The 23,923-nt window shown below is 33.2% G+C and overlaps 2 protein-coding genes and 1 long non-coding RNA gene across 5 annotated transcripts in view; 2 read left to right on the top strand and 1 right to left on the bottom strand.

Moving 5' to 3' along the window:
• Window positions 1–989: 989 nt before the first annotated feature.
• LOC143341841 (zinc finger-containing ubiquitin peptidase 1) lies at window positions 990–6,098 on the bottom strand. Of its 3 annotated transcripts, none has more exons than XM_076765132.1 (9): window positions 5,905–6,098; window positions 4,674–4,909; window positions 3,345–3,592; window positions 2,969–3,272; window positions 2,446–2,873; window positions 1,967–2,369; window positions 1,772–1,899; window positions 1,458–1,681; window positions 990–1,364 (listed from the first exon to the last, which is right to left on the bottom strand). In XM_076765132.1, the coding sequence occupies exons 2-9, from the start codon at window positions 4,877–4,879 to the stop codon at window positions 1,320–1,322; spliced, it is 1,986 nt and encodes a 661-aa protein (XP_076621247.1). In that variant the 5' UTR covers window positions 4,880–4,909; window positions 5,905–6,098; the 3' UTR covers window positions 990–1,319. The 3 variants fall into 3 exon arrangements, with proteins under 3 accessions (XP_076621247.1, XP_076621249.1, XP_076621248.1); XM_076765134.1 differs by lacking the exon at window positions 5,905–6,098 and adding an exon at window positions 5,516–5,859; XM_076765133.1 differs by lacking the exon at window positions 5,905–6,098 and adding an exon at window positions 4,989–5,461.
• A 1,427-nt stretch (window positions 6,099–7,525) lies between these two features.
• Window positions 7,526–11,558, top strand: LOC143342021 (uncharacterized). Its single transcript, XR_013079713.1, has 6 exons — window positions 7,526–7,591; window positions 9,676–9,752; window positions 10,048–10,173; window positions 10,314–10,339; window positions 10,424–10,568; window positions 10,730–11,558. It is a non-coding gene; the product is annotated as an uncharacterized LOC143342021 (long non-coding RNA).
• Window positions 11,559–11,640: 82 nt separating this feature from the next.
• The window catches only part of Reck (reversion-inducing-cysteine-rich protein with kazal motifs), a 101,536-nt gene continuing 89,253 nt past the window's right edge, over window positions 11,641–23,923 (top strand). The window contains exon 1 of the mRNA XM_076765688.1: window positions 11,641–11,704. The gene's annotated coding sequence lies outside the window, so the exon portion shown is untranslated. The remainder of the gene's footprint in view (window positions 11,705–23,923) is intronic.

The following is a 23,923-nucleotide window of genomic DNA, read 5'->3' as shown; positions in this document are numbered from 1 at the left end:
ATCTGATTAGTGCATAAGTTATAAAAACTATAAAACAATAATACATCTTCATAATAATGAACATCGAATTTTTTAAATAATCTCAAATATTTTTAACTATAATAAATACATCCTATATATCAGTATAATTCATGATATAATAATAATAATAATAATAATAATAATAATAATAATAATTTGCTAAATCATGTAATGTTTTTAAGTGTATAATATAAATAACAAGTAAATGGACTGTAGTTACTTCCTTTTCTTCCTTTCGGTCACAGCGTTGCATTGAACTTACAAGCTAAGGTATGAGTAGCCTTAAATTAATTGAATAATTAAATAGAATATTTGTAATTAGTATGAAAGTAGTTGTACTTTATATATGAGTGAGTGAAATATAATGTAACAAAGAGTGCGCAAGTGTGTGTATACGTATATAGAATATATGGAAATACATCATTTATTCTTGTAGACACTCCAAAATTATGTAAATCAACAATAATGAAAATATATTAGAGAATAACTGATGTAATTGTATAGAAAATTTTATCATACTATATTTCGTATTATTATTGGTAGTTTTATTGACTAAAAATTGACAACATTTTGACAACAAAGTTTATTAAAAATGTAGATTACAGGTGAGACAAGGTAAGCGCAAACAATGTTGCTTTTCTGTATTGTTTCGACCGTATGGAGTGCCTTCAAAAATATTTATAATCGGTGATTGATTAGCGTTAAATCGATAACAGCATCACAGCTACGAAAGAGTCTTGCTTTCCAAGCTCTGCCATGGCTTTTTCGCTGATGCAACCGACCGGCATAGGACGATTGGTCGACTAAAAATTAGCACAGCCTGTTCGGTGCGACGAAAATTGAGCAGAACATTGTGGACAAGAAATGGCGATTGAATTAGTTCTATTCTTTAGATTCTTCATCTCTGAAACTTTCATTCCCAAGCACACATCGTAATATAGTATTTCGAGAGCTGATTATTGATTTAAAAAAAAAAAAAGATTAATACGCGCGACATATAGACACTTTTTAGAAATTACTTTTGTGATTTTTTATAAATTAATTTCAGCTCCAAAATGTTCAACTGCGACGCAGGCTTAGGATATACACGATTCGAAGAGCCAGTCAATTTATGACGGCTAAAAGATGCAAGAATATATTGTTAAATAATATTTTTGCAACTACTACGGTGGAGCAAATCTCCTAATGATAAAACCTAGAACATTGCGGTCAGGTAACTTTAAGGGTACTGACAAAATTGGTTTGAGGCAGTCTATCGTCTTTCCACAAGATTTGACTCCTTTATGGGTCAGCAAATCTCACCTATCTTGGGGTACACGTATCAAACGTAATACTTTGCTTTGCTGAAAAACGTCCAAGTTCGATTGTTTTACATTACGTGAAATGTCTTCATACGCATTTAGTTAATAAATAAGAAACGTGCAAAAGTTTCTTACTTGATACTCTAATTCGGTTTCCATGATACCGGTAACTGCAACAACTTGATACTGCCTTGCTTTCATTGCTGCGATCGATTTTCGTACCAAACGCATTGCTCCAAGTGCACTACTTGTGCTATTAAATTGTGCCATTTGTGCTGGACTATGACTTGGATCAAGTACTAACATAGTTATCGAACCATCTCTTAATTGTTCTACTCCTATTATTGTTCTACTATGACCTATAAATAAGAGTAGAATTTAATGCTTAAATTTTATTTCTACCTTTTTATTTTATTCTATCTTCCTATTTACAACTTCCAAATATTTACCTTGATGCTGTAGATAAAGGGGTGGCTTAAAATCGTCACATCGTTGAAAATATTGTAAAACCCAATTAAACATTTCGGGATGCCCGCCGTCGGAATTAGTTGGCCTATAAAAGTCTACCAGCTGACATCTGCAAAATAATAAAAATTACGTATAAGACGATTGTAAGAAACAAGCGTGAAAATTGTAGAACGTACTTTATTCTCAAACTAGACAATAGTATGACTACTTCTGTAGGGCCAATCCATTTTCTAGTATTCACCAATTTCCCACCTAACTGTTCTGCTCCTTGAGTATCAAAACCCTGAGCCCAAGCCCATTCTATCATTTTTTGAAGTCTAGAGATCGACGGTATAGAACTTCGAAGTGGATTTTTGGTAGAACTACCACTACCGAGGCCAGAACTCCACGCTTTATAAACTAACTCATTGTACCCTGTATGTTGCAAAAGCGATGAAATTAACATTTGTAAATTTCTATAGCCACATCCCCAGCCTTTGTCTCCGTAAGTAGTGGCATAATGATCTACAGTGGAACACATCCAGGTGCTCAACACATTACTACATGCTTGGCTGACAGCTCGTATCTTAGAAACGAGACCTGTAGAAAATTGTAACAGTAACATACAGCACTTTTTAATATCTCAGAGAGCGATTTACGAAAATAAAATTATTACCCCGTGTACAAGAGCTGCCATCATCTATGCCACTACTCTCTGCTACTCTGAGTTCACTTTGTCTTTCATAATAATCAGCAATTGTCATTTCACCAGAATACACAGCCCGCTGCATATTAGTGACACTCTGTTCTCTAAAATTGCCCTGATTGTCCATTCCATATTGTGCTCTTAGCATTTCAAATTCTCGTTGTTCACGCAATTTTCTAACTTCTTTCTCGCGCCTTTCCATATCCTTTGCCAACAATCTGTCGGTAGACAAATCTGGAGTTATCGGAGACAGAGTACCCTTTTTGCTGAAATGTTCTTCGATGTGTGCAGTTAAGTCATCATTGGTTTTAAACGAAGTACTAAAACAAACTGGACATACTGTAGTATCGCTGCCAATAGTTGCTAGATCAGACTGCGAAGCTGCGCCATTTGCAGGGCTATATGAAAAAGAGAAAGTAATATATAATAAAAACAATAATTTGTAATACAATTCATTATTACTAGTGCAATGTATTGATAAATTTAGTTTTACCTTAATATATCTTTGTGCTCTATATTAACATGTAGCTCAAGATCAGAAGAATTAGGGAAAGATGTAACGCACAAGGGGCAGTTAAAGATACCATCGCGCGATGGTGGAGATTCAGGTGGAAAGGACGGCGAAGTGAGATCAAAATGTTGTCTATTGATATGTTCTTCTAGCTTTAATGGACTGTCAGAACTATATGGGCACATAGGACACTCTTGTACTGGAAGTTTTGGCGAAGCATGGGAACGTAATTGTAGATTTAGGCCTGAACGCAGTGGAGAACCATGACCAGCTGCTCCTTCTATTACTGAAATAAAATGTTTGATCATTTCATGCATTCTAAATTATGAAATTAATGTTCTATTAAACTTCTCGATACCATTATTAACATTTCCAGTGTTGTTATTATTATTGTTATTATTCACATTAGAACTAGAATTCTGTGGCTCTGACTTTGGTAGTTCTTGTTGTTGTTTAACACGAAGACTAGATGAACTGCTCCATCCATTTTGTAGAAGAGGTGGGCGTAGAGACATAGATGGAGAAGGACCACGACATTCATCGTGCCTACGATCATCTGTCAATGAATCATCGTCGATGAATGCCATCATGTCATTTTCTGGGGTACTACAATAATTAGAAGAAATAAATATTATTATACGAAAAATGTTTGAAAAATCCAATATTTATTTGTAAATTCAAATAACATAAAGGTTTAATACTTTTCATTGAGAAGAGTTAATTCACATTTTGCTTTTCAGTTTCTTAACATTTATCATCTTTTATGTAATAAATTCGTGTTAAGTAAGCTACAAACAATTAATTATATTTAGCATATCCACGAGACATGTATGGTATATGAGATTTTTATCGATTTTCAATCCTTCATTCAATAAATAAAACGAAATTTCTTTAAATCTAGGAAATCTTTGACATTAACCCTCGCAGTCCGAATACTGAATCTCTTTGACTATTTACTATATACCCGTAGACTATTTGCCAGTCAGCTGACTAGCGACTTATTATTTGAGAGAACAAAACAATGCCGACTCTACCGCGACAATAAATATTCACTGAATCAATACATATTCGATATTCACTAGAGATATAGTGAGACACAGTCAGAAGTTTAGTGAATATAATTCATAATGTGTGCAGAAGCATAGTGGATACAAGCACGTGTATATGTACATTATACATATTTCTTTTTGTTACTGTTCACTAAGCAGTTAAAAAATTAAATAATGAAGGATATTAATAAAATAATCGCGCCAAAATTTATCACAAAATCATCCTTCAAAATGTATATACATGTATATCTGAATTTTCTTTATGGGGTAAAGTGACCCGGCATTCGGACTCCGCATTACTGCTTAACCATTTGGACTTTGAAGGGTTAATTGACAATAGCCTTCAAATAAGAAATACGAGAAACGTAAAGATAAAGAATATTTCTTTTTTATACTTGAATTTTCACTCATTACTGCACTTTCAATTGCACCCAGCCGATACATTCAGTCAAAAAGTGCTGTTATTACGGCAAATTACTTTTTAAGAATCACAAACTCTGTAACGTACAAAAATAGCGACATCTATGGCTATCCTTTGCCGCCATTTACCACGCGGTAGAAATTATTTAAACACCTTATGCTTCACTTGAAGGATACAAACACATCATACAATAAATTGAATGCACACTGAAATATACCTTGGCGTTAAGTAATCCAGGTGAGCACTGTTAACGTGGACTAACATTTCCGTTGGCGAAATTTCCCCTAAATCGCAAAACGGACAAGTTGCTGCTCCTTGAAGATGATAGAACACCATGTGAGATCTCATCTCCTCGTCGTTGAAGCCTTCCAGGCCGCAAATTTCGCACGTGTAATTCATTTCAGGTGGTTTGCTGGCCGCCATTTTTATTAGATACAATCAACACTTGCCCACCTTTAACCAAGACGGAAATGTACATTATTAAATTTACACATGTCACTAACCGAGATACGATAATGCAATTAAGACAAACCCAATATGTTTCACAAAGACAGAATTTTTTAAAATATAAAGAACAGAATGAAAATAGTGAACTTTTAGATGATGCAATTAATGCCTCGTGTGTCCGTAAGTATTGCAATTATATCCAGGCATCGTGTTATGTTTCCTCTGTTGGGGAGGACGCATAGAAAGAGCCAACTGGTCTGGGCGATGTGATTCGTGCAAATGCATCGAAAACGCACCGTCGAGTATTTTCTTCGGAAAATCGATAATTGAATTCAGGGTCGCGTACAAGTGTTTGCGATCACACCCGTTAGACTTCTCACGATTCGCATTTCGCGAGCGCGAGATCGTCTGGTAGCGCGTCTCGGATATATCAACACGAACGAAATAAACGCGTGAACGAATCGTTTCCGTATGCATTGTGCCGCGACTCGAGCGTTTGATTTATCGCACTTCTGGCTTGTCCGACCATTACCAGGAATGGAAGACGTCCCAACGCGGCTGGCCACGTTCGTGGCTTCGCGTGTACGAGGAAATGCAACCGCGACCTCTCACCTCCGTAACTTTGACGACCATGTTCCGATAAGCTACCGCGACTCGTGAGTCAATTAATGAATTCCCGTGGCCGACGACGGAGGATTTCGTTATTTGTTTTCTCGAACGGAGACGTCGATTGTAAAACCGCGACGACGATGGCGACGTCGGTCACGACGAACAGAGCCAGGAGGTGAACGCGTGTGCACTTCCGATATCGTTTTTGTCGAAAATAAGGCCGCGTGTCTTTTCACTCGGCCCTCGAGGAAACTAGGCCAACCAGTAATTCACAGAGTAAAAAGGAGTGCACACACATCAGGTTGCTGGGTTGGGTTGACCCATTTAAAAGGCCGTGCACTCTTGATTCGCGTTTGAAACTCGACCGTGAGTTCGGGTACCTCGACACTCACCGGATTAATCAGGATCTATCTATCGTGAGATGCGCCCTATTTGGCGACACTTTTATCCCGCGACACAGCAAGGCGTCCGTGCAGGCCGTAGTGCCTAACACGGCGCCTCGTTTGCCTCCATATGGACAGCGCCAATCCACCCCAACACTTTCGCGGAAAGAGTTTCTCGTCCCGCCACCCCACCGTGTCGATTCTCCACCACTCGTCTCTCCGGAGGGTTGCGCTTGTACATTGGACGTTACCGAAGGCGCTACCGTCGCAACTACCTTCGTAATCCTCGCTGCACGCAGTTGGTAAAGCTTTCAGAACTGTTGTATCACAGACGAGGAATACGAGTAGACCTTTCTCCTTATGGACTTTCGTGGCCCAATCTCACTGCCATACCGATCTGAAAATTCGGAGGTGATTTTAGCGTCCTCTTCTCATTGATGGCGGTCAGTTGAGAAACTATTCACTGAATTAGCATTTATGGACAGCAGCTGTAGTGTATGCGTAAATACACGTGAGTTGACTATGGAACGGATTAAAAAATGCAATTTTCAAACGACCATAACACCTACAATAGTGAATATATTTCAATGAAACGGTTTTCAGAAGTAGAGCTCATAGGTACCTACAAAAAAGTATTAGGTAATTTTTCTGTAGGGTGTCAAACAAAATTACTAAAAATCAAAAATGAATTTTTAAGACGAAATTGAAAAGTTTCAAATCACTCTGAAAAAATTATTTTCGGTTGCAGGGGTCAATTACAATAATTTTTGATGAATACACATACCCTCGAAATCCTACGCGTTTTCGAGAAAAAAATTCGAGAAAGTGTGAAATTTGTTGACAAAATTAAAAAATTTCAAATCGTCTGGTAAAATTATTTTCGGTTGCGGGGGTCAATTGCAATAATTTTTGGTGATTAGACATACCCCTAAAATCCTACCCACTTTCGAGAAAAAAATTCGAGTAGGTACTGAAATTTTTAGACGAAATTGAAAAGTTTCAAATCACTCTGAAAAAATTATATTCGGTTGCAGGGGTCAATTACAATAATTTTTGATGAATACACATACCCTCGAAATCCTATGCGTTTTCGAGAAAAAAAATTTTCGTTGAGGTTATCCTAGGTAGGAATCGCGATTGTAAAAGAAATACAATAAACATTCCAAGCTACCGGAAATTTATTTGAAAATCAAACGCGAAAAAATAATCGTAACACTAAAGACAATCGTGATCAAATTTATATTATTTACAACTTGTAACGCGATTAATATTCGTATTTCGCAACGCTACTGCAAATCGAAATTAATATTTACACGCAACTCTACTCTGGAAAAACAAATGCGAAAATTGTCATTATTCGCAACTCTAAATGGAACTATACAATTAATAAAACTTATTTTCAACTTTAACTAGACAAAGAAACGCGAATAATTTATACTTCGCGACGCTAATAACAAACCGCTATCTGTTCTTAAATGCAACACTACTTTGAAAAAAAATACGAAAAATATTAATTGTTTGCAACTCTAACAGTAATCATGATATATTGATATTAATCGCAACGCTATCCTACAAGCAAACGCGATTAATATTCATATTTCGCGACACTAATAAAATCGCGTATTAAATAATGCGCAACGCTAATTTTATTAATGAGGACAGCCGTTTCAGGCTGGATGAATTGATGCTGAAGCAGGTAAGTAAGTACCTGTGTTATACAGGGTGTTCGGCCACCCCTGGGAAAAATTTTAATGGGAGATTCTAGAGGCCAAAATAAGACGAAAATCAAGAATATCAATTTCTTCACTGAGGCCTCATTAAAAAGTTAACAATTAAATTAAAAAATTTCAAATCGTTCTAAAAATTAGTTTTGGTTGCAGAGGTCAATTACAATCATTTTTGGTGAATACATATACCTCCGAAATCCTATCCATTTTCGAGAAAAAAAATCGGGTAGGTGCTGAAATTTTTCGGCGAAAAAAAATTTTTCAAATCGTTCTAAAAAAATTATTTTCGATTGCAGAGGTCAATTACAATCATTTTTGGTCATTACACATACCCCTGAAATTCTACCCACTTTCTAAAGAAAAATTCGAGAAGGTGTGAAATTTTTCGATGGAAAAAAAAAAATTTCAAATTGTTCTGGAAAAATTATTTTCGGTTGCGGGGGTCAATTACAATCATTTTTGGTGAATAGACATACCCCCGAAATCCTGTGCATTTTCGAGAAAAAAATTCAGTACGGGTGAAACTTTAAACGTTAATAACTTTTTAACGAAGCCTCAGTCAACAAATTGCTGTTCTTGATTTTCGTCTTATTTTGGCTTCTAGAATCCCCCATTAAAATTTTTCCCAGGGGTGGCCGAACACCCTGTATTTGAGGCATTCTCTACATCACAACTCTACATTAAAACAAACGCGATCAGTGATTATTTGCAACGCTACACCAAAAGCAATCGCGAGGAATATAATCAATCGCAACTCTAAAAGTAATCAAAATCGGGATATTTGCAACGCGATAATAGCTATATTTTGCAGTACTAATGCAATCCGAGATCGGTTTTCGTACGCAACACTACTCTGTACGAAAACGCGAAAAATTCTCATCGTTCGCAACTCTAAAGTTAACTATAAAACTAATTGTTTGCAGAAATAACTATGGCTGTAAAATAAATATAAAAAGATATCAGAGAAACAATTAATTACTTCATGATGTATTATCGTTATTTTCTTGTGACGTCATAATGCAAGCTTCTCATTGGCTCTGCTTGAACATCGATACATTCGATAAATTCGATAGTGTCTCTTAAAAATTACATATCGATGTATTATACTATTCATGGGTAATTAAGTCGATCGAAATATCAACTTAATAACATGCAAATATATTAATGTTTGATCGAAAAATTAATCAATGCTTTTCATGTAAATTTTGTAGTTTATGTATAGAATACACAAAAACATTAATATTCACAATGTTTTACTAAATAAGTGTTCTAATCTATTAATCGTCTGTACCTATTTCTTGTGTATTCTAAAATATTTCTTAAAAGTAATTTTATTCCTACTATTGCTAGCATTCGTAAATCAGGGTCAGTGATTCGAGAAACTTGTGCTTTGGAAACTCGATCGGTTCGTGTTTATATCTTTAATCGCCGGCCTCTCGACTTCACCTTGGAGTTGGGCGCATGATTTCTTAGTCGCGTGGCACGGGAAACTGTTTTTTACACGTCTACACGATGCATTGCCTGTGTCGTTAATCCGTGTGTCGCGAAAAAATTATTGCTGCTGACATCTGCCTGCACAAAAGATTACCCAATGGTATCGTCACAGAATCACGATAGGCTTTTATGTAGATCTAGTGAAAATTGAGATAAATAACTTTAGAAAATATACTATACACAAAAGGAACATTTATATAAGAAACTGATTGAAATTTAGATTGAAAACTAATATTAACACATTATATGTTTCTATGATTAGAATTAATATATTTGAATCGATCTAGTAACTTGTGCATCCAATAACAGGTCGATATTCAATGTTCAAGCAGAGCCAATGAGCGGCTTGCATTCTGACGTCACAAGAGTATAACGTCAATTAAGTAATTAATTGTTTGTTTGGTATCTTTTTGTGTTTATTTTATTTATTTTTCATATCTACTTCATTTATTTTCAGTTATTTGAAATATAAGGTGTAACTTTTCCTTCGAAGTATATATCAAGAATCGAGACGGGGTACGTGACTCCCTCACCCCACTCCCCACTCCTCGCGCGGTAGACGTGTCCGATCCTGTTCGTCATTCTTCGTTTGGAAAGTGGGGTGATAAGTGCGTTGACAGTTTTGCGTCTAATTAGGTACGTAATTTTTAATTATTGTCATCTGAATGTCCTGAATCGTTCGTAGTACTCTCCGTTAATCTTTGTTGGTGCTTTCATGTAATATTAACACGTATTTACTAGAAATTCTGCGGAATCGCGAAAAAACTCGAGTCAATTTCTTGCATTTTCTTACATATCCAATCGACATCAATTGTGATATCTGCAAACGTAATTATCAATTCATTTTCGGGTTCAGTCGATCTTTAATTAAGGTGTGGATGCATTTATTTTAACGTATCGGATCGTAATTTTTGTTTTATTTCTGTTACAGACTTTGCTGCAATTCGGCTGGAAGGGACGCTACCGGCATGCAATGGATGGACGCCATGATGCTTGGAAATCGCAAATCCAGGGAATACGAAATTCAATATTGGTAAACTCAACTTCGTTATAACAAGTGAGTATGTACCTATATATGTTTACTAATTTTTGTGTTTTTAGCAATGAAATTTAATACTAAATCGATAGATAGACAGATTTGTGTGTTTACTAAATTATTTTTTATTTCTAATCCCAAATTTTCATTTTTTCTTTTAGAAGTTTTGATGACCGCGTGCAATGTGGTCAGTAAATTCAGTGCTTGCGTCGTTTAGTTTCTTGTTTCTCGAAGCAGAGTGGCTTCTAGTAAATTGTCGTTTCGATTTTAGGGACACGCGAAGTTCGAGTCAGTGTATATTGAGCTCTCGTGAATTTTAATCAGAGCATCGGGGCTCTCTTTGCTTCATGAATCGCGATAGTAGAGTCAGTACATTACTGATCAGGAGTATTTGGCGATGCCCACAAGCAAAAAATGTAAGTATCTTCGTACTTTGTTCCGAGTACGTTTAGAACAAAATTGTTTCTTTGAAATGTTGCTACATTAAATTTTCAATATTAGTAGACATTTTTTTATTAAAATTAAAATCTCTACAATTTAAGAAATAGAGTGTTATATTTGCTGTTTCTTTTTACAGGATCCTAACATCCCATCAACGTATACAGGGTGTTTGGCCACCCCTGGGAAAAATTTTAATGGGGGATTCTAGAGGCCAAAATAAGACGAAAATCAAGAATACCAATTTGTTGATGGAGGCTTCGTTAAACAGTTATTAATGTTTAAAGTTCCGACCGTACTGTATTTTTTTCTCGAAAATGCGCAGGATTTCGGCGATATGTCTATTCACCAAAAATGATTGTAATTGACCCCTGCAACTCAAAATAATTTTTCCAGAACGATTTGAAATTTTTTTTTTCCGTCGAAAAATTTCACACCTTCTCGAATTTTTCTCTAGAAAGTGGGTAGGATTTTGGGATATGTCTATTCACCAAAAATGATTATAATTGACCCTCGCAACCGAAAATATTTTTTTTAGAGCGAGTTAAAATTTTTTTTTTTTCGTCGAAAAATTTAGGCACCTAATTAGATTTTTGGTAAGGAATTTTTTTCTCGAAAGTGCGTAGAATTTCGGGGGTATGTGTAATGACCAAAAATGATTGTAATTAACCCTTGTGACTAAATATAATTTTTTTAGTATGATTTGAAATTTTTTCATTTCATCTAAAAATTTCAGTACTTTCTCGAATTTTTTTCTCGAAAGTGGGTGGGATTTCAGGGGTATGTGTATTCACCAAAAATGATTGTAATTGAGCTCCGTAACCGAAAATAATTTTTCCAGAACGATTTGAAAATTTTTAATTTAATTGTTAATAACTTTTTAACGAAGCCTCCATCAACAAATTGGTATTCTTGATTTTCGTCTTATTTTGGCCTCTAGAATCCCCTATTAAAATTTTCCCAGGGGTGGCCGAACACCCTTGTATACCTATTTACGGATCCAGAAACCTCTTGGATGACTTCACTGCTGACTACGTTGCTGATTTCGGTGATAACTTCGCTGATGATTCCTACTAGCTAACATCGTCGTGCGGGTGCTTGCATTCTACAATTGGTGAGTTGCATGCCAATTTTTATTCCTCTGGTCCCCAATCACGTCGTAGGACAAAAAGGTCCGAATCGACGCGGGTGACCAGTTGTATACGTGCAATCTTTGACGAATACAGTGACCACGGGTATGAAAGATACCCGTGAGTAGTAACATGCACTATTATATTTTTTTTAGTATAGGCTAAGATTTTCTTGTGCTCCGCGATTTCTAATTAGACAAATGAATTCTCCATAGTATTATAAATTATTTTATTAAATTAATTACATTAACTATAGAATGACTATTGAATATATGTATAATTTTGAATATTGATTGTTTTTTATATTGTTCATGTCTTTTCACGTTTGCTTTTCCAGTATAGAGTTACATATAAACATTAATCTCGAATTGCAATAGTGTTACGAAATACGAATATTAATCGTGTTGCAAGTTGCAAGTAATATGAATTTGAGCGCGATTGTCTTTAGTGTTGTGATTATTTTTTCGCATTTGATATTCTGGGTAGGGTCCAGGAATCAGCTGTAAATTTCTGCAGCCTAAGTTTTCTCTCACTCCGTTGAGAAACAAAGGAATTCTTGTAATTTCATTTTCTACCATATGAAGCGCTATTGTCGTTTTCTCTCGCCTGTTGGTAATGTTGTGAGCGTCGCCAAAATGATAACGGGACTCTAGAGCCCCATTACCATTTTTATGTCACTCGCAACATTATCAACAGGTTACACAAATGAACACAAGAGGAAATGAGACAGAAAATTAAATTACAGAACATTCAAGGCCACACATTATATTTTCGATTAGGAATTTTTTTCTCGAAAATGCGTAGAATTTCTGGGGTATGTCTATTCACCAAAAATGATTGTAATTGCCCCCAGCAACTAAAAATAATTTTTTTAGAATGATTTGAGATTTCTTCTTTCGCCGAAAAAATTAAGCACCTTCTGTCGATTTTTCTTAAAAATTTGTTTTTGATTTTTAATAAATTTGTTTGACGCTGTACGAAAATGTTGTCTAATACTTCTTCGTAGGTATCCATGATCTCTACTTCAGAAATAAATTTCAATGAATTACATTCACTATTGTAGGAGTTATGGCCGTTTGAAAATTGCGATTTTTTCCTTTCCTTAGTCAACTCACATGTATTTATCCACAGCCCACAACTATCTGCCAATCAATACTAACTCAGTGAATAGTTTGGTTTTCAGGTCGATATGGCAGTCAGATTGGGCCACGAAAGTCCATAAGGTGAGGGGTCTACATACTCGTATACCTCGTCTGTGGTATAGTTTCTGACCTTCTGTCACTAAAGGGACTCTAAGGGTCAAACGTGTTCGCATTTGACTCGAATTTTTCGCGTGACTTTCGGCGTTGTATTTTCCATTTGCGCGATTCGCAAAACTTGCTCGATCGACTAAATCGTAGCTCAAATTTAGTTAGAGTGTTTCGCAAAATTGTAGGTCGACAATAGTTTGGTTTCGCTTGAATCTCGAATCGCGTGAAGCGAGGCAAATTTTCAAGAGAACAAATACCACATATATCAGGCTGCTATGACAATGCGCTCAATGGAGGCGCCTTTAGTGCGCAGGCTCGAGATATTTGAATCTTATTTATGATAGCTGCGTATATTTCCGGGTTACGAAGGCCGCCTTTTCTGGCGTTTATGCGTTGCTAACTGGCTGACTGCATAAACACCAGGAGCATAGGGGAATGGTGAACGATTCAAGTGTGATCGTAGTTATCGATAATAATAATAACATTAATTTATTTACGTGTGTAAATTGTAGGTATTAAATATGTATACAATTACGATTAAATGATTATAGAGAGCATAATTGATAGTCTCTACAAACAAAGATAGATGGTTGGTGTCAATGAAAACGATGTTTAGATCTTAATCTCTCTAAGATTTTAATCTATACAAACAATGACTATCGTTCAAACTGGAATTACATACAAAAATAGAAAAGTAAGAAAATGACAGCTTTTGGATGGAAAATATTCGAACATTCCATCAAAATTTAACTAATTTTGCTTAATAAAACAAAAACAGTAATTGATATTTCAATAATTTTAATACTAACTATAAATAGACATATTTTACATGCATTGTAAAAGTCATTCTGACAAAAACGGCTGTTAAGTTTTAAAAGTTATATTTTTGTAGTATCATATTATCTTTCGAAGATTATACTGTTTTAAATTTTCGAATATCGTCATAAAATTTTAAAGGTATTATTTTAAGATTTCAGATTTTTAAAAAATGCTATTTAAAAATAGTCAATTATCATATTATCTTTCGAAGATTATACTGTTTTAAATTTTCGAATATCGTCATAAAATTTTAAGTGCATCATTTTAAGATCTCAGATTTTTAAAAAATGCTATTTAAAAATAGTCAATTCTCTATCCAAACAAACCAGAATTCTGCTTTGACCGTCATTTTGTAACTCTAAATCCTATTATCAATATGTAACAATTGTGGTTGTAAAGTAATAGTATGACTTAAAAATAATCTCTTTACAGTAGCTGTTTTATAATTTCTCACATCACAGAGGGTAAAGTTAAAAATTTTAAAAGGTTTAAATATAATTTGAATTACAGAGATTTACTATAATGGAATCTTTAAATACTACTGATGCCTCATAAAAAAAGTTTGTGGACATATTAAAATGACTTGCAGTTACCCATATTTTGATAATGCAATTTTTTTTTTTTTTAATGAGGTCTGGTATAGAGTAATGTAAAAAATACTATTGTTTCTAAAGACCGTTATCGAAACATTCGATGTTCTGATTTATGATTTTGTATAAGCGTAAGATCTACCAACAGTTCGATACTGCTTAAGAGTCGGCATCAATGAAGTATTTAGGATATTGTAATAAACATGATGATGTTTATTAAAGTTTATTATTATTTATGTTTATTAAAGAGTCAGCATCAATAAAATGTTTAGGATATTGTAATAAACATGATATGTATCCATATCAATTTTATAAAAGACGTATCTTAAGAATTTGCATTCAACTCTTTCAAGCAGCTTATTATTAGTATGACGTAGTTGTAAAGGGTTCCAAGTCTGAGATGAATATTTAAGATGCGGAAGAACTAATGAGGTACATAGTTTTGTATGTCCGAGGACGTTTAAAGTCAAGAGAGTGCCGGATAATAAAGTCTAGGGCTTTCAAGGCAGTATTTTTTACACGCTGGAAATGTGTTAGAAGGAAGAGAGTTGAGGTAAAGTTGATTCCTAGATCACGTACTTCCTGTCACAGATCAAATTCAGCATCATTAATGAAGCAAGAAAATTTAATTACGCTTTTCTTTCGATAGAAGCGAATAATATGACACGTGGAAATGTTGAACACTAGTATATTATTGATCTATTCATCAAAGCTGACTATGGCTTTGTGCAGGGATGAATTTTTAGACTGAAACCACCCTTTTGAAGACTTTTAGTTCGATCGCATATAATGCAAATTTGTAGTATTAAAAGATATAGAAAATGTTGTTAATAAAAAAATTAAATAAAATTCAACCTGCATGTAATTTTTGCTGTACACCAAAGAAGGTAGACACCGATTTGGATAAATGATCGTTATAATGATAGTTAAATAATGACGTTGCCTCCAAAGCCTAAGGCGTTTAACTTCGTAATAAGAAAATTATGATTGATGATATCAAAAGTCTTATGGAAGTCAATGTATTCACTTGGTGGCCATTGTATACCTCCTGCGACAAATAAGATTGATGTAGTCGAAGATTGGTCAACGTTGATCGCCCAAGGACAAATACTTGTTGCTCATTTATGATAAATTACTTACTAATGTATGATTTATTGTATAATTTACAATATTATTTTTAACGTTTAAAATTTAATAAATGACAGTAACAATACAAAAAATGATCGTAACAATGCCGGATTTCTAAATGTATAGAAAATACATTTAAAAATCCAGCATTGTTATTCTTATTTTCTATATTGTTTCTGTTATTTTTAATACCTGCTTTAACAAAAAAATTAGAAATAGTCCATAATATTCCTATCATTACGCGTTTGCACGATTTAACGAATATTGAAGGGATTAAATTAATACATAAAGATTTGTTAGTATTACAAGAATTGAGTTTGTTAAAGACTAATTATACTTACGGATTGAGTAGAGATATTAAAAAACAGATTCAAAGTAAATTGTGCACGAATCGAATAAAATATACCAATAGGTAAATTAGTAGTTAAATTATTATTTATTGATATTCACGGGTAACAGAGTGTTTGGCCACCCCTGGGAAAAATTTCAATGGGAGACTCTAAAGGCCAAAATAAGACGAAAATCAAGAATATCAATTTCTTGACTGAGGCTGTGTTAAAAAGTTATTAAAAAATTAAATTAAACAATTTCAAACTATTCTGAAAAAATTATAATCGGTTGCAAGGGTCCATTACAATCATTTTTATACATACCCTTGAAATCTTAACCATATTCGAGAAAAAAATTCGAGAAAGTGTGAAATTTTTTGACAAAATTAAAAAATTTAAAATCGTCTGGAAAAATTATTTTCGGTTGCGGGGGTCAATTGCAATAATTTTTGGTGATTAGACATATCCCTGAAATCCTACCCACTTTCGAGGAAAAAATTCGAGTAGGTACTGAAATTTTTAGACGAAATTAAGAAATTTCAAATCATACCAAAAAAATTATATTTAGTTACAGGTGTTAATTACAAGCATTTTAGGTGAATATACACGCCCCGAAATCCTAACGATTTTCGAGAAAAAAAATTCTTACCAAAAATATAATTCGGGCCAGAAATGTCACTCGAAAATTTCATGCGAATCTTTAGAATGTCATAACTTCTGGATGGATTGGAGGATTTTAATGTTTCAAACGGCAAACAACGCTTACTTTGGAGAAGAATATGTAGGAATTTTAACAATATTGAAAAAGTTGTTCCTTGACCCCGTAAATTGAGAAAAACCCTATAAAAATGGTCCAATTTTCGAACGGCCATAACTCCTATAATAGTAAATCTATGTCAATGAAACCTTTTTATGAAGTAAAGCTCATGGGTACCTACAAAAAAGTATTAGACAACTTTTCTATAGGGTGTCAAACAAAATTACTAAAAATCGGAGAAGAATTTTTAAGAAAAACAACAAGGGTAGCTGCTGAAATTTTTTGACGAAAAAAAAAATTTCAAATCGTTCTGGAAAAATTAGTTTTAGTTGCAGGAATCAATTATAGTCATTTTTAGTCAATAGACACACTCTCGAAATTCTTCGCACTTTCGAGAAAAAAATTCAGGAAGGTGGACAAAGTCGACAAAATTAAAAAATTTCAAATCGTTCTAGAAAAATTAGTTTTGATTGGGGAGGTCAATTACAATCATTTTTGGTCAATAGACATACCCCCGAAATCCTGCGCATTTTCGAGAAAAAAATTCAGTAAGGGCGGAAATTTAATCGTTAATAATTTCTTAACGAAGCCTCCATCAACAAATTGGTATTCTCGAACACCCTGTATATGGAATAATTCTAATAAAAGGGGGCGTATAACATTTTCATTAATAATTTTAAACAATATTGTTAAGTTTTCTATAATTCTATAATCTTCAATGATACTAAATCCAGAGTTTCCAGTAATGGTTCATAAGTATAGATAAGGACAGATGTGGGTTGACCTAGTTGACGAGCCACTACCCTTATAAACCAACGTTGCACTGTTTCCAAGAGTATAATATATTTCGATGCAGAGGACGACCAAATATATAACACATATTCCAAGTGAAGTCTTACAAAGCTGGTTTCTCAATGCACGATAGAATAATCTAAAGATATGTACTTCCTTGAAGCCAACTTTTACTCGAGTAAGAAAACCTTTATTATGTTATGATAATGGAATACATACGCCAAGGTCAGTCCTTTCATTTGTTTCGTAAGTAGCATGTTATTCAAATTATATAGAAGTACTGTTAGACTATTTCGATGAGACAATATCGTTAGAAAATTATTTGATAAACATAAACCTACTTTATTGCGACCATAATAATAATTGAATTTAATGAGATCAGCTTGCAGTTTTACAGTGTTGTTATAAATGTTTATTTTTTAATAAACCTTAAGATCATTTGCAAATAGTGAAAACTAAGGATCCTAGGTAATGTAATTAAAATAGAGGTTGGGTAAGAATTTCTGACCTTTACAATTTGATTTCTATTGGATAAATTTTCAATCGATAAAGCACATTTGACTGGTCAATCTTGTTAAATGTCTTCTTATGTTAGTGAAAATAGTTGTACATTCAATTCGAGTGCGGTAAATAGGGTAACATTAAATAATACATCCCACTTTTAAAGAAAAATCTATAAAAATAATATTATTCAGTAAATTTCTTTTTTACCTATCAAATCATATTAATTTTTTTATTATTATGAACAAAATATAACAAAGAGTGGCAAAAAATAATTGTTTCATTAATCTTAAGTGAAACATTTTGGTGTGTACTTTCGAAAAGGACATACTTTTTTTTTTACACTCTGGATTCTTGCGTATTTTGACGTGCTGATTACGAATATAAGAATGAAAATTGGCGCAAATTTTATTTTCACAGCGGGAATCATGAAAAAACCATAAAAATCATAGTTTCTTTTATTTACTTTCGTAAATAATGGGAGTTTTGAAAAATACTTCAGATAAAAATTGTAGACCTCATCAACGTTGAGGTTGAATGAACATTTAATCTTGTAAGTAGAAAAACCCCATAAAAATGGTCCAATTTTCAAACATCTATAACTCTTACAATAGTGAATATATTTCAATGAAATTTTTTTCTAAAGTAGAGCTCGTGGGTTCCTTCAAAAAAGTATTAGATAACTTTTCTTTAGGGCGTCAACCAAATTTATTAAAAATGAAAAACGAATTTTTAAGAAAAATCGATAGGGGGCAGTTGCTTAAATTTTTGGAAGAAATTAAAAAATTTCAAATCGTTTTTATTAATTAAGTTTTGAACATTTAATATCGTTTTTCTCAAAAACTATTACCTTTATGACAAAAATCAATACAACATAAAACGTGTATTTTGATGAGGTCTACAACCTTTATGCGAAGTATTTTTCAAAATTCCCATTATTTACGGAAGTAAATAAAAAATCTATTATTTTTATGTTTTTTTTTCATGGTTTTCGTTATGAAAATAAAATTTGCACCTATTTTCACTATCATACTCGTAATCAATACGCCAAAATACATAAGAATCCGGGGTATAAAAAAAATCGGAGGTATGTCCTTTTCAGAAGTTTATCCACATTTTGTAACACAGTATTCGAGTAAAATCTTTTGCCAATAATCTTATTTGATTGTCATACTGACCTTTCAAAACGGACGTTTTCTCCGTCCGTGACTTCGTGGAAAGTCTCTAACTAACGTCTAATTTTTCGAGAGGTACTTATTGCTGCCTCGGTGCGTTTCAATTTCTCTCATTGTATTCTATTGTCCCTCTACGTTGCAGTTTTCCATAATGACAAGTCGGCGAGCGTGAAGAGGATCGACATGCCGTATTATCCAAATTGCAGAACACAGCGAGCATTAATGCGAGTTCAGCTGTCCTCGTTGCGGTGACCGCGCACGCGTCATTCCACGTTGGTTGGTCCGTAATTCTCCGCTCGAATGGTCTAAACAAACCCAACGAGTCCTGATAATTATCGAAAATTTCTAGGAGTGATTTCGTAGATTCTGGTCAAAACTCTGTTTAGACAATACAGCACATTCACTTTGCAATTGCTATCATAAATGGTACTGTACAGGTAACTGCAAAACTTGTTAACACATTAACGACGGGGCATTTTTATTAAAACTTTACTATAGGATGATTTTAATGACATAGAATTCCTTCAACATGTGTATACTAAAAATGTGATAAGTGTTTTTGTAGTTAATATAGTTTATTAAAATTTTCAGAAGTTATACGTGGATAATAGAATTTTTTTATTCTATTGTCGGAGGAATTACTAGAAAAACACACATTTGTCAAAAAACGAGAATACTCGTTTCCCGTCGGCAATGTGTTAATTGTGTTTTATACTTTATTGAAAAAATGTCTCAGTAGAGTTTATGAACTTTAATAAGTGTTGTACCATCTTACGAAAAAGCTTATTTTACAGAGAAACATCCAAGGAATACGATAATATTTTTTCCAAAGTTTTAATATGATCTCGAACCTGTATTTAAAAAATGAAAATTTATTTATAATTTTCGGTGTTATAAAATTCACTTTTCATTCAGGGCAAAATTTATTTAGAAAAGTTAATCTTTTCCTAATACAATTCAAAAAATGCATTTCGATAAAAATAAATAAATTACGATAAATAGTTTCTGAGATAAAATATTCCCAAGTACAACTCATTTTTATAAAAGACGTAAATTTCAGAGGCCTGTATTTTTTAAACAAATTCGAAACTAGTAAAATAATGATTTAAAGTATTATGAATATCGTATAAACTAATTATATTCAATTTTGAACAAAATCCCAAACATTTAGAGAAAAAAGTGATCGATTTGGCGTGGAATGATGCACATATGTGTATTCATGACATAATATGGTAATTTTATATCATATTAAATATAATTGTCAGATTGTTCTTAGATCGGGATATGAATACATAATACTACCACTAACACACGCACAGAATAAGAATAGTTATATTTATAAACGACTCGCACACCGGACATGATGCAAGACAAGCGACAATCGACACGCTGCGTTATGTCGTCTTAACACTTAAAAGTCGGTTTTTATTTTTTTTCACTGCGGCGCACCAAAATGAAAAATCTGAAAAAAATTGAGAATAATAGTAATAGCAGTACGTGTTTACTGTAAAAGTATAAAAGTAGTTCTGGACCTCCTTCAATACGTAATTGGCATTTTTCGGCATTTTTTGCGGTTTTTTATTTTTTACTACCTGGTTTTTCAATCAAAAAATCTGAAAATCTCCCAAAATATGTGTCCCAATACCCGAAGTGCCTCCGAATTTTTTTACATTTTTTTACTCAATAGGTTAAGAGAAATTGTACAAAAACATGATTTTCGTTTTCACCCCATTACTACACCCACGGTCGAGATTTCAAGTTAAAAATTGGCAAATAGGGTTTTTTTTTTGATAAGCTATCGAATGACCCATCGTTCGTTCAATTCGGTTTGGGGGCACATTTGACCCCCTTATTCGGCTACACCCTTTACGGACATTGATCGCACATATTTTTATTGATAACTTTTATGTTGACGATTACCTTAAAATATGATTTTTCTTTTAATTAGAATATATATTCATGCCATTGCATCAATCAAATTCAACATAAGTTGTTAAAAAATAATATTTACGCGTTCTGCAATTTTAAATATGGGATCTGACATCCGTCAAATTGACGGTTTCCGTAAATCTAGTGTTAACCATGCCGTCATCGATACCTATTCACTAACAATAATAATTAAAAGTAAAAATTTTATTGCATTAATAGGTGTATTTAGTCGTGAATTTTATGTATTTCAAATATAATATCAGTTTTACTTTGCACGAATTATCAAAATAAATCAGTAGTCAGGAATAACACTATGTATCAATGGTACATATGCATACATATGTATATGTAAATTGTATGCCCATTTTTGAAAAAATTTGAATTTTTATATGCGTTTTGTATGAGTTTTGTATTATTTTTTATTTTAAAAAAATCTATCCTTTTCGGCTTTCTTGTAATTCCTGCTTGCAAAATGAAATATATAAAATTCATATCTTAACACATTAATGCAATAAAATGTTTATTTCTAATTATTGCGTTTTCTGTTAAATCTCGGAGGCTTCTTAATATTGAGATTACGTACCTTTGTTGCAGAAAATTCATGATGGTAGAGTTGATTAAATTGAACCGTACATTTTTGGTCAAATTAATTATGCTTTTGTATCATTCTTAACACGTTTCAAACAATTTGAATACATGTATATGTACATATGTTTTTGCGTTTAAAGTGGAAAAGAAAAGGCTTTCGAGAAGGAAGGAGCGGAGATTGCAAAATCAAATACATAACTGTATTTATTTAATAATAAGAGGGAGAAAAATATACAAGACATGATGGGACTTATGTATTTCTTATAACCCATGACCTCACAGTAAGTGCACAGGTGTATGTTGTGGAGTGAAAGTTTTTTACTGTCGTATATACATCATATTAACTTTGACGTTGTAATGTACGTTACGAAATGAGTAATACAAGGAAAAGAGTAGTGTTATGCAAAGATAGGCAAATTTTTTTCAAATAATAGATGATAATAATGAAAATACTGTTATCGTGAACAGTTATCGTGATAAGTTTTTATTCGTTCAACGTAAAATACAATTTCAATTTATTTATTTATTTAATACAGATTTTAATTTTTTTCGAGTAAATAATGGATCGAAACATGTTTATCTTTTATATGTTATTCGACATTTTCTACTAGCCTGGTGTCTAGTGTTATGGTTGGATGAAAAGGTGAAAATTATTAAACCTCTATCTGTCATTATCGTGTACAGTAGCGAGCACATAAATCAGGAAAAACTTTTGTTGAAATATAATACATTATTCTGAAGTTACTATTGAAGTTTCTTTTTTTATTTTTACATGCGTTGAAAGTATAATTCTTAATCCCTATTACGGTGTTAAGTTTTAACAAGAAATTTTGTTAAATTCCTGGCAAAACAATTAGAAGCTTAAAATGGTGGTAAATTTGATAAACAACTAAATAGGGAAACACAAATTTACTTGTAAAAGTATATTATTTTTATAATGTAAATAACATATTTACTATAGATAACTAATATTTCGTTGGATCATCTTTATTTTTATGACCTCAGCGCAACGATGAGGCATAGATTCAATAAGATGAATGCAGCAATCGATTTTATGTTGTTCCAAGGATCTTCCATTATTTTTTATAAATCATTCAAAGGGGGGTGTAAAAAGTGATCAAACATAAAGTAGATAGACATCATAAACATACAGTTCAGTCCGTTGTAGTTGTTGCAATAACCGTTCACAAGAAACACAATTCTTAACCCCTTAACGCTCATATTTTTCGGGTTAACCAAGAATGATTAGTTTTCTTTATTGGATTTGTTTCTAAAAATGCGGTTTTTGATACTTACAATGTTGTATCCAACGTATAATTTGAAAGAAAACAAATATTATCGTCTCTCAAACCATTAGATTAAACAAATATCGTTTTTCAAAGCAGTCAGACTCGGGCATGAACGTTAAGGGGTTAAAGTCGTTGCCATAAAGATTCTGATGCAAAGAAATATAGAACGAATAGAATTTACGACGTCGAAGTATTTGCCAAACCATTTGTCCTAGGAATATTAGAAGAATGTTTAATTTGTCGACAACTTATTCGAGGATTGCTTGCTACTGTAGCATAAAACAGCAATTTCTTATTGTTCTCTTGTAGAAATCCAACAAGGGGAGGCCATGACCTGTCAACCTGGGATTTGAACCAAATTTGGCAGAGTTGTAGTGGCTGATGTCTAAACGTAATCTGTAAAATACTAAACGTGCTTCTTTTTAAACGCATGAATGCAGTCGATCTCAAAAAATAATTGAGTAGTTATTCGAAAGAAGGAACTTTCTTGAGACTTTTTCCAAATCTTGTATTTATTATACACATTGTTCGGTCACCCTTGGGAAAAATTTTAATGGGGGATTCTAGAGGCCAAAATAAGACGAAAATCAAGAATACCAATTTGTTGATGGAGGCTTCGTTAAACAGTTATTAATGTTTAAAGTTCCGACCGTACTGAATTTTTTTCTCGAAAATGCGCAAGATTTCGGGGGTATGTCTATTCACTAAAAATGATTGTAATTGACCCCTGCAATCGAAAATAATTTTTCCAGAACGATTTGAAATTTTTTTTTTTCGTCGAAAAATCTAGGCACCTACCCCTGTCGATTGTTCTTAAAAATTCGTTTTTCATTTTTACTAAATTTATTTGACGCCCTACAGAAAAGTTGTCTAATACTTTTTTGTGGGTCCCCATAAGCTCTACTTCAGAAAAAAGTTTTATTGAAATATATTCACAATTGTAGGAGTTATGGCTGTTTGAAAATTGGACCATTTTTATGGGGTTTTTCTCATTTTACGAGGTCAAGGACCAACTTTTCGGATATTTTTGCAATTTGTACATATTCTTCACCAAAA

The sequence above is a fragment of the Colletes latitarsis genome, chromosome 5 (genome assembly GCF_051014445.1).
Source record: "Colletes latitarsis isolate SP2378_abdomen chromosome 5, iyColLati1, whole genome shotgun sequence".
Classification (NCBI taxonomy): domain Eukaryota; kingdom Metazoa; phylum Arthropoda; class Insecta; order Hymenoptera; family Colletidae; genus Colletes; species Colletes latitarsis.
This window is presented reverse-complemented; position numbering and strand designations above follow the sequence as displayed.

Coding starts and splice junctions, on each gene's coding strand:
- LOC143341841 (XM_076765132.1), bottom strand. CDS start 4,879: ATGGCGGCCAGCAAACCACCTGAAATGAATTACACGTGCGAAATTTGC. Junction 2,370..2,445: donor TGGCAGCTCTTGTACACGGG/GTAATAATTTTA, acceptor AATTTTCTACAG/GTCTCGTTTCTAAGATACGA. Junction 1,365..1,457: donor AAACCGAATTAGAGTATCAA/GTAAGAAACTTT, acceptor GACGTTTTTCAG/CAAAGCAAAGTATTACGTTT.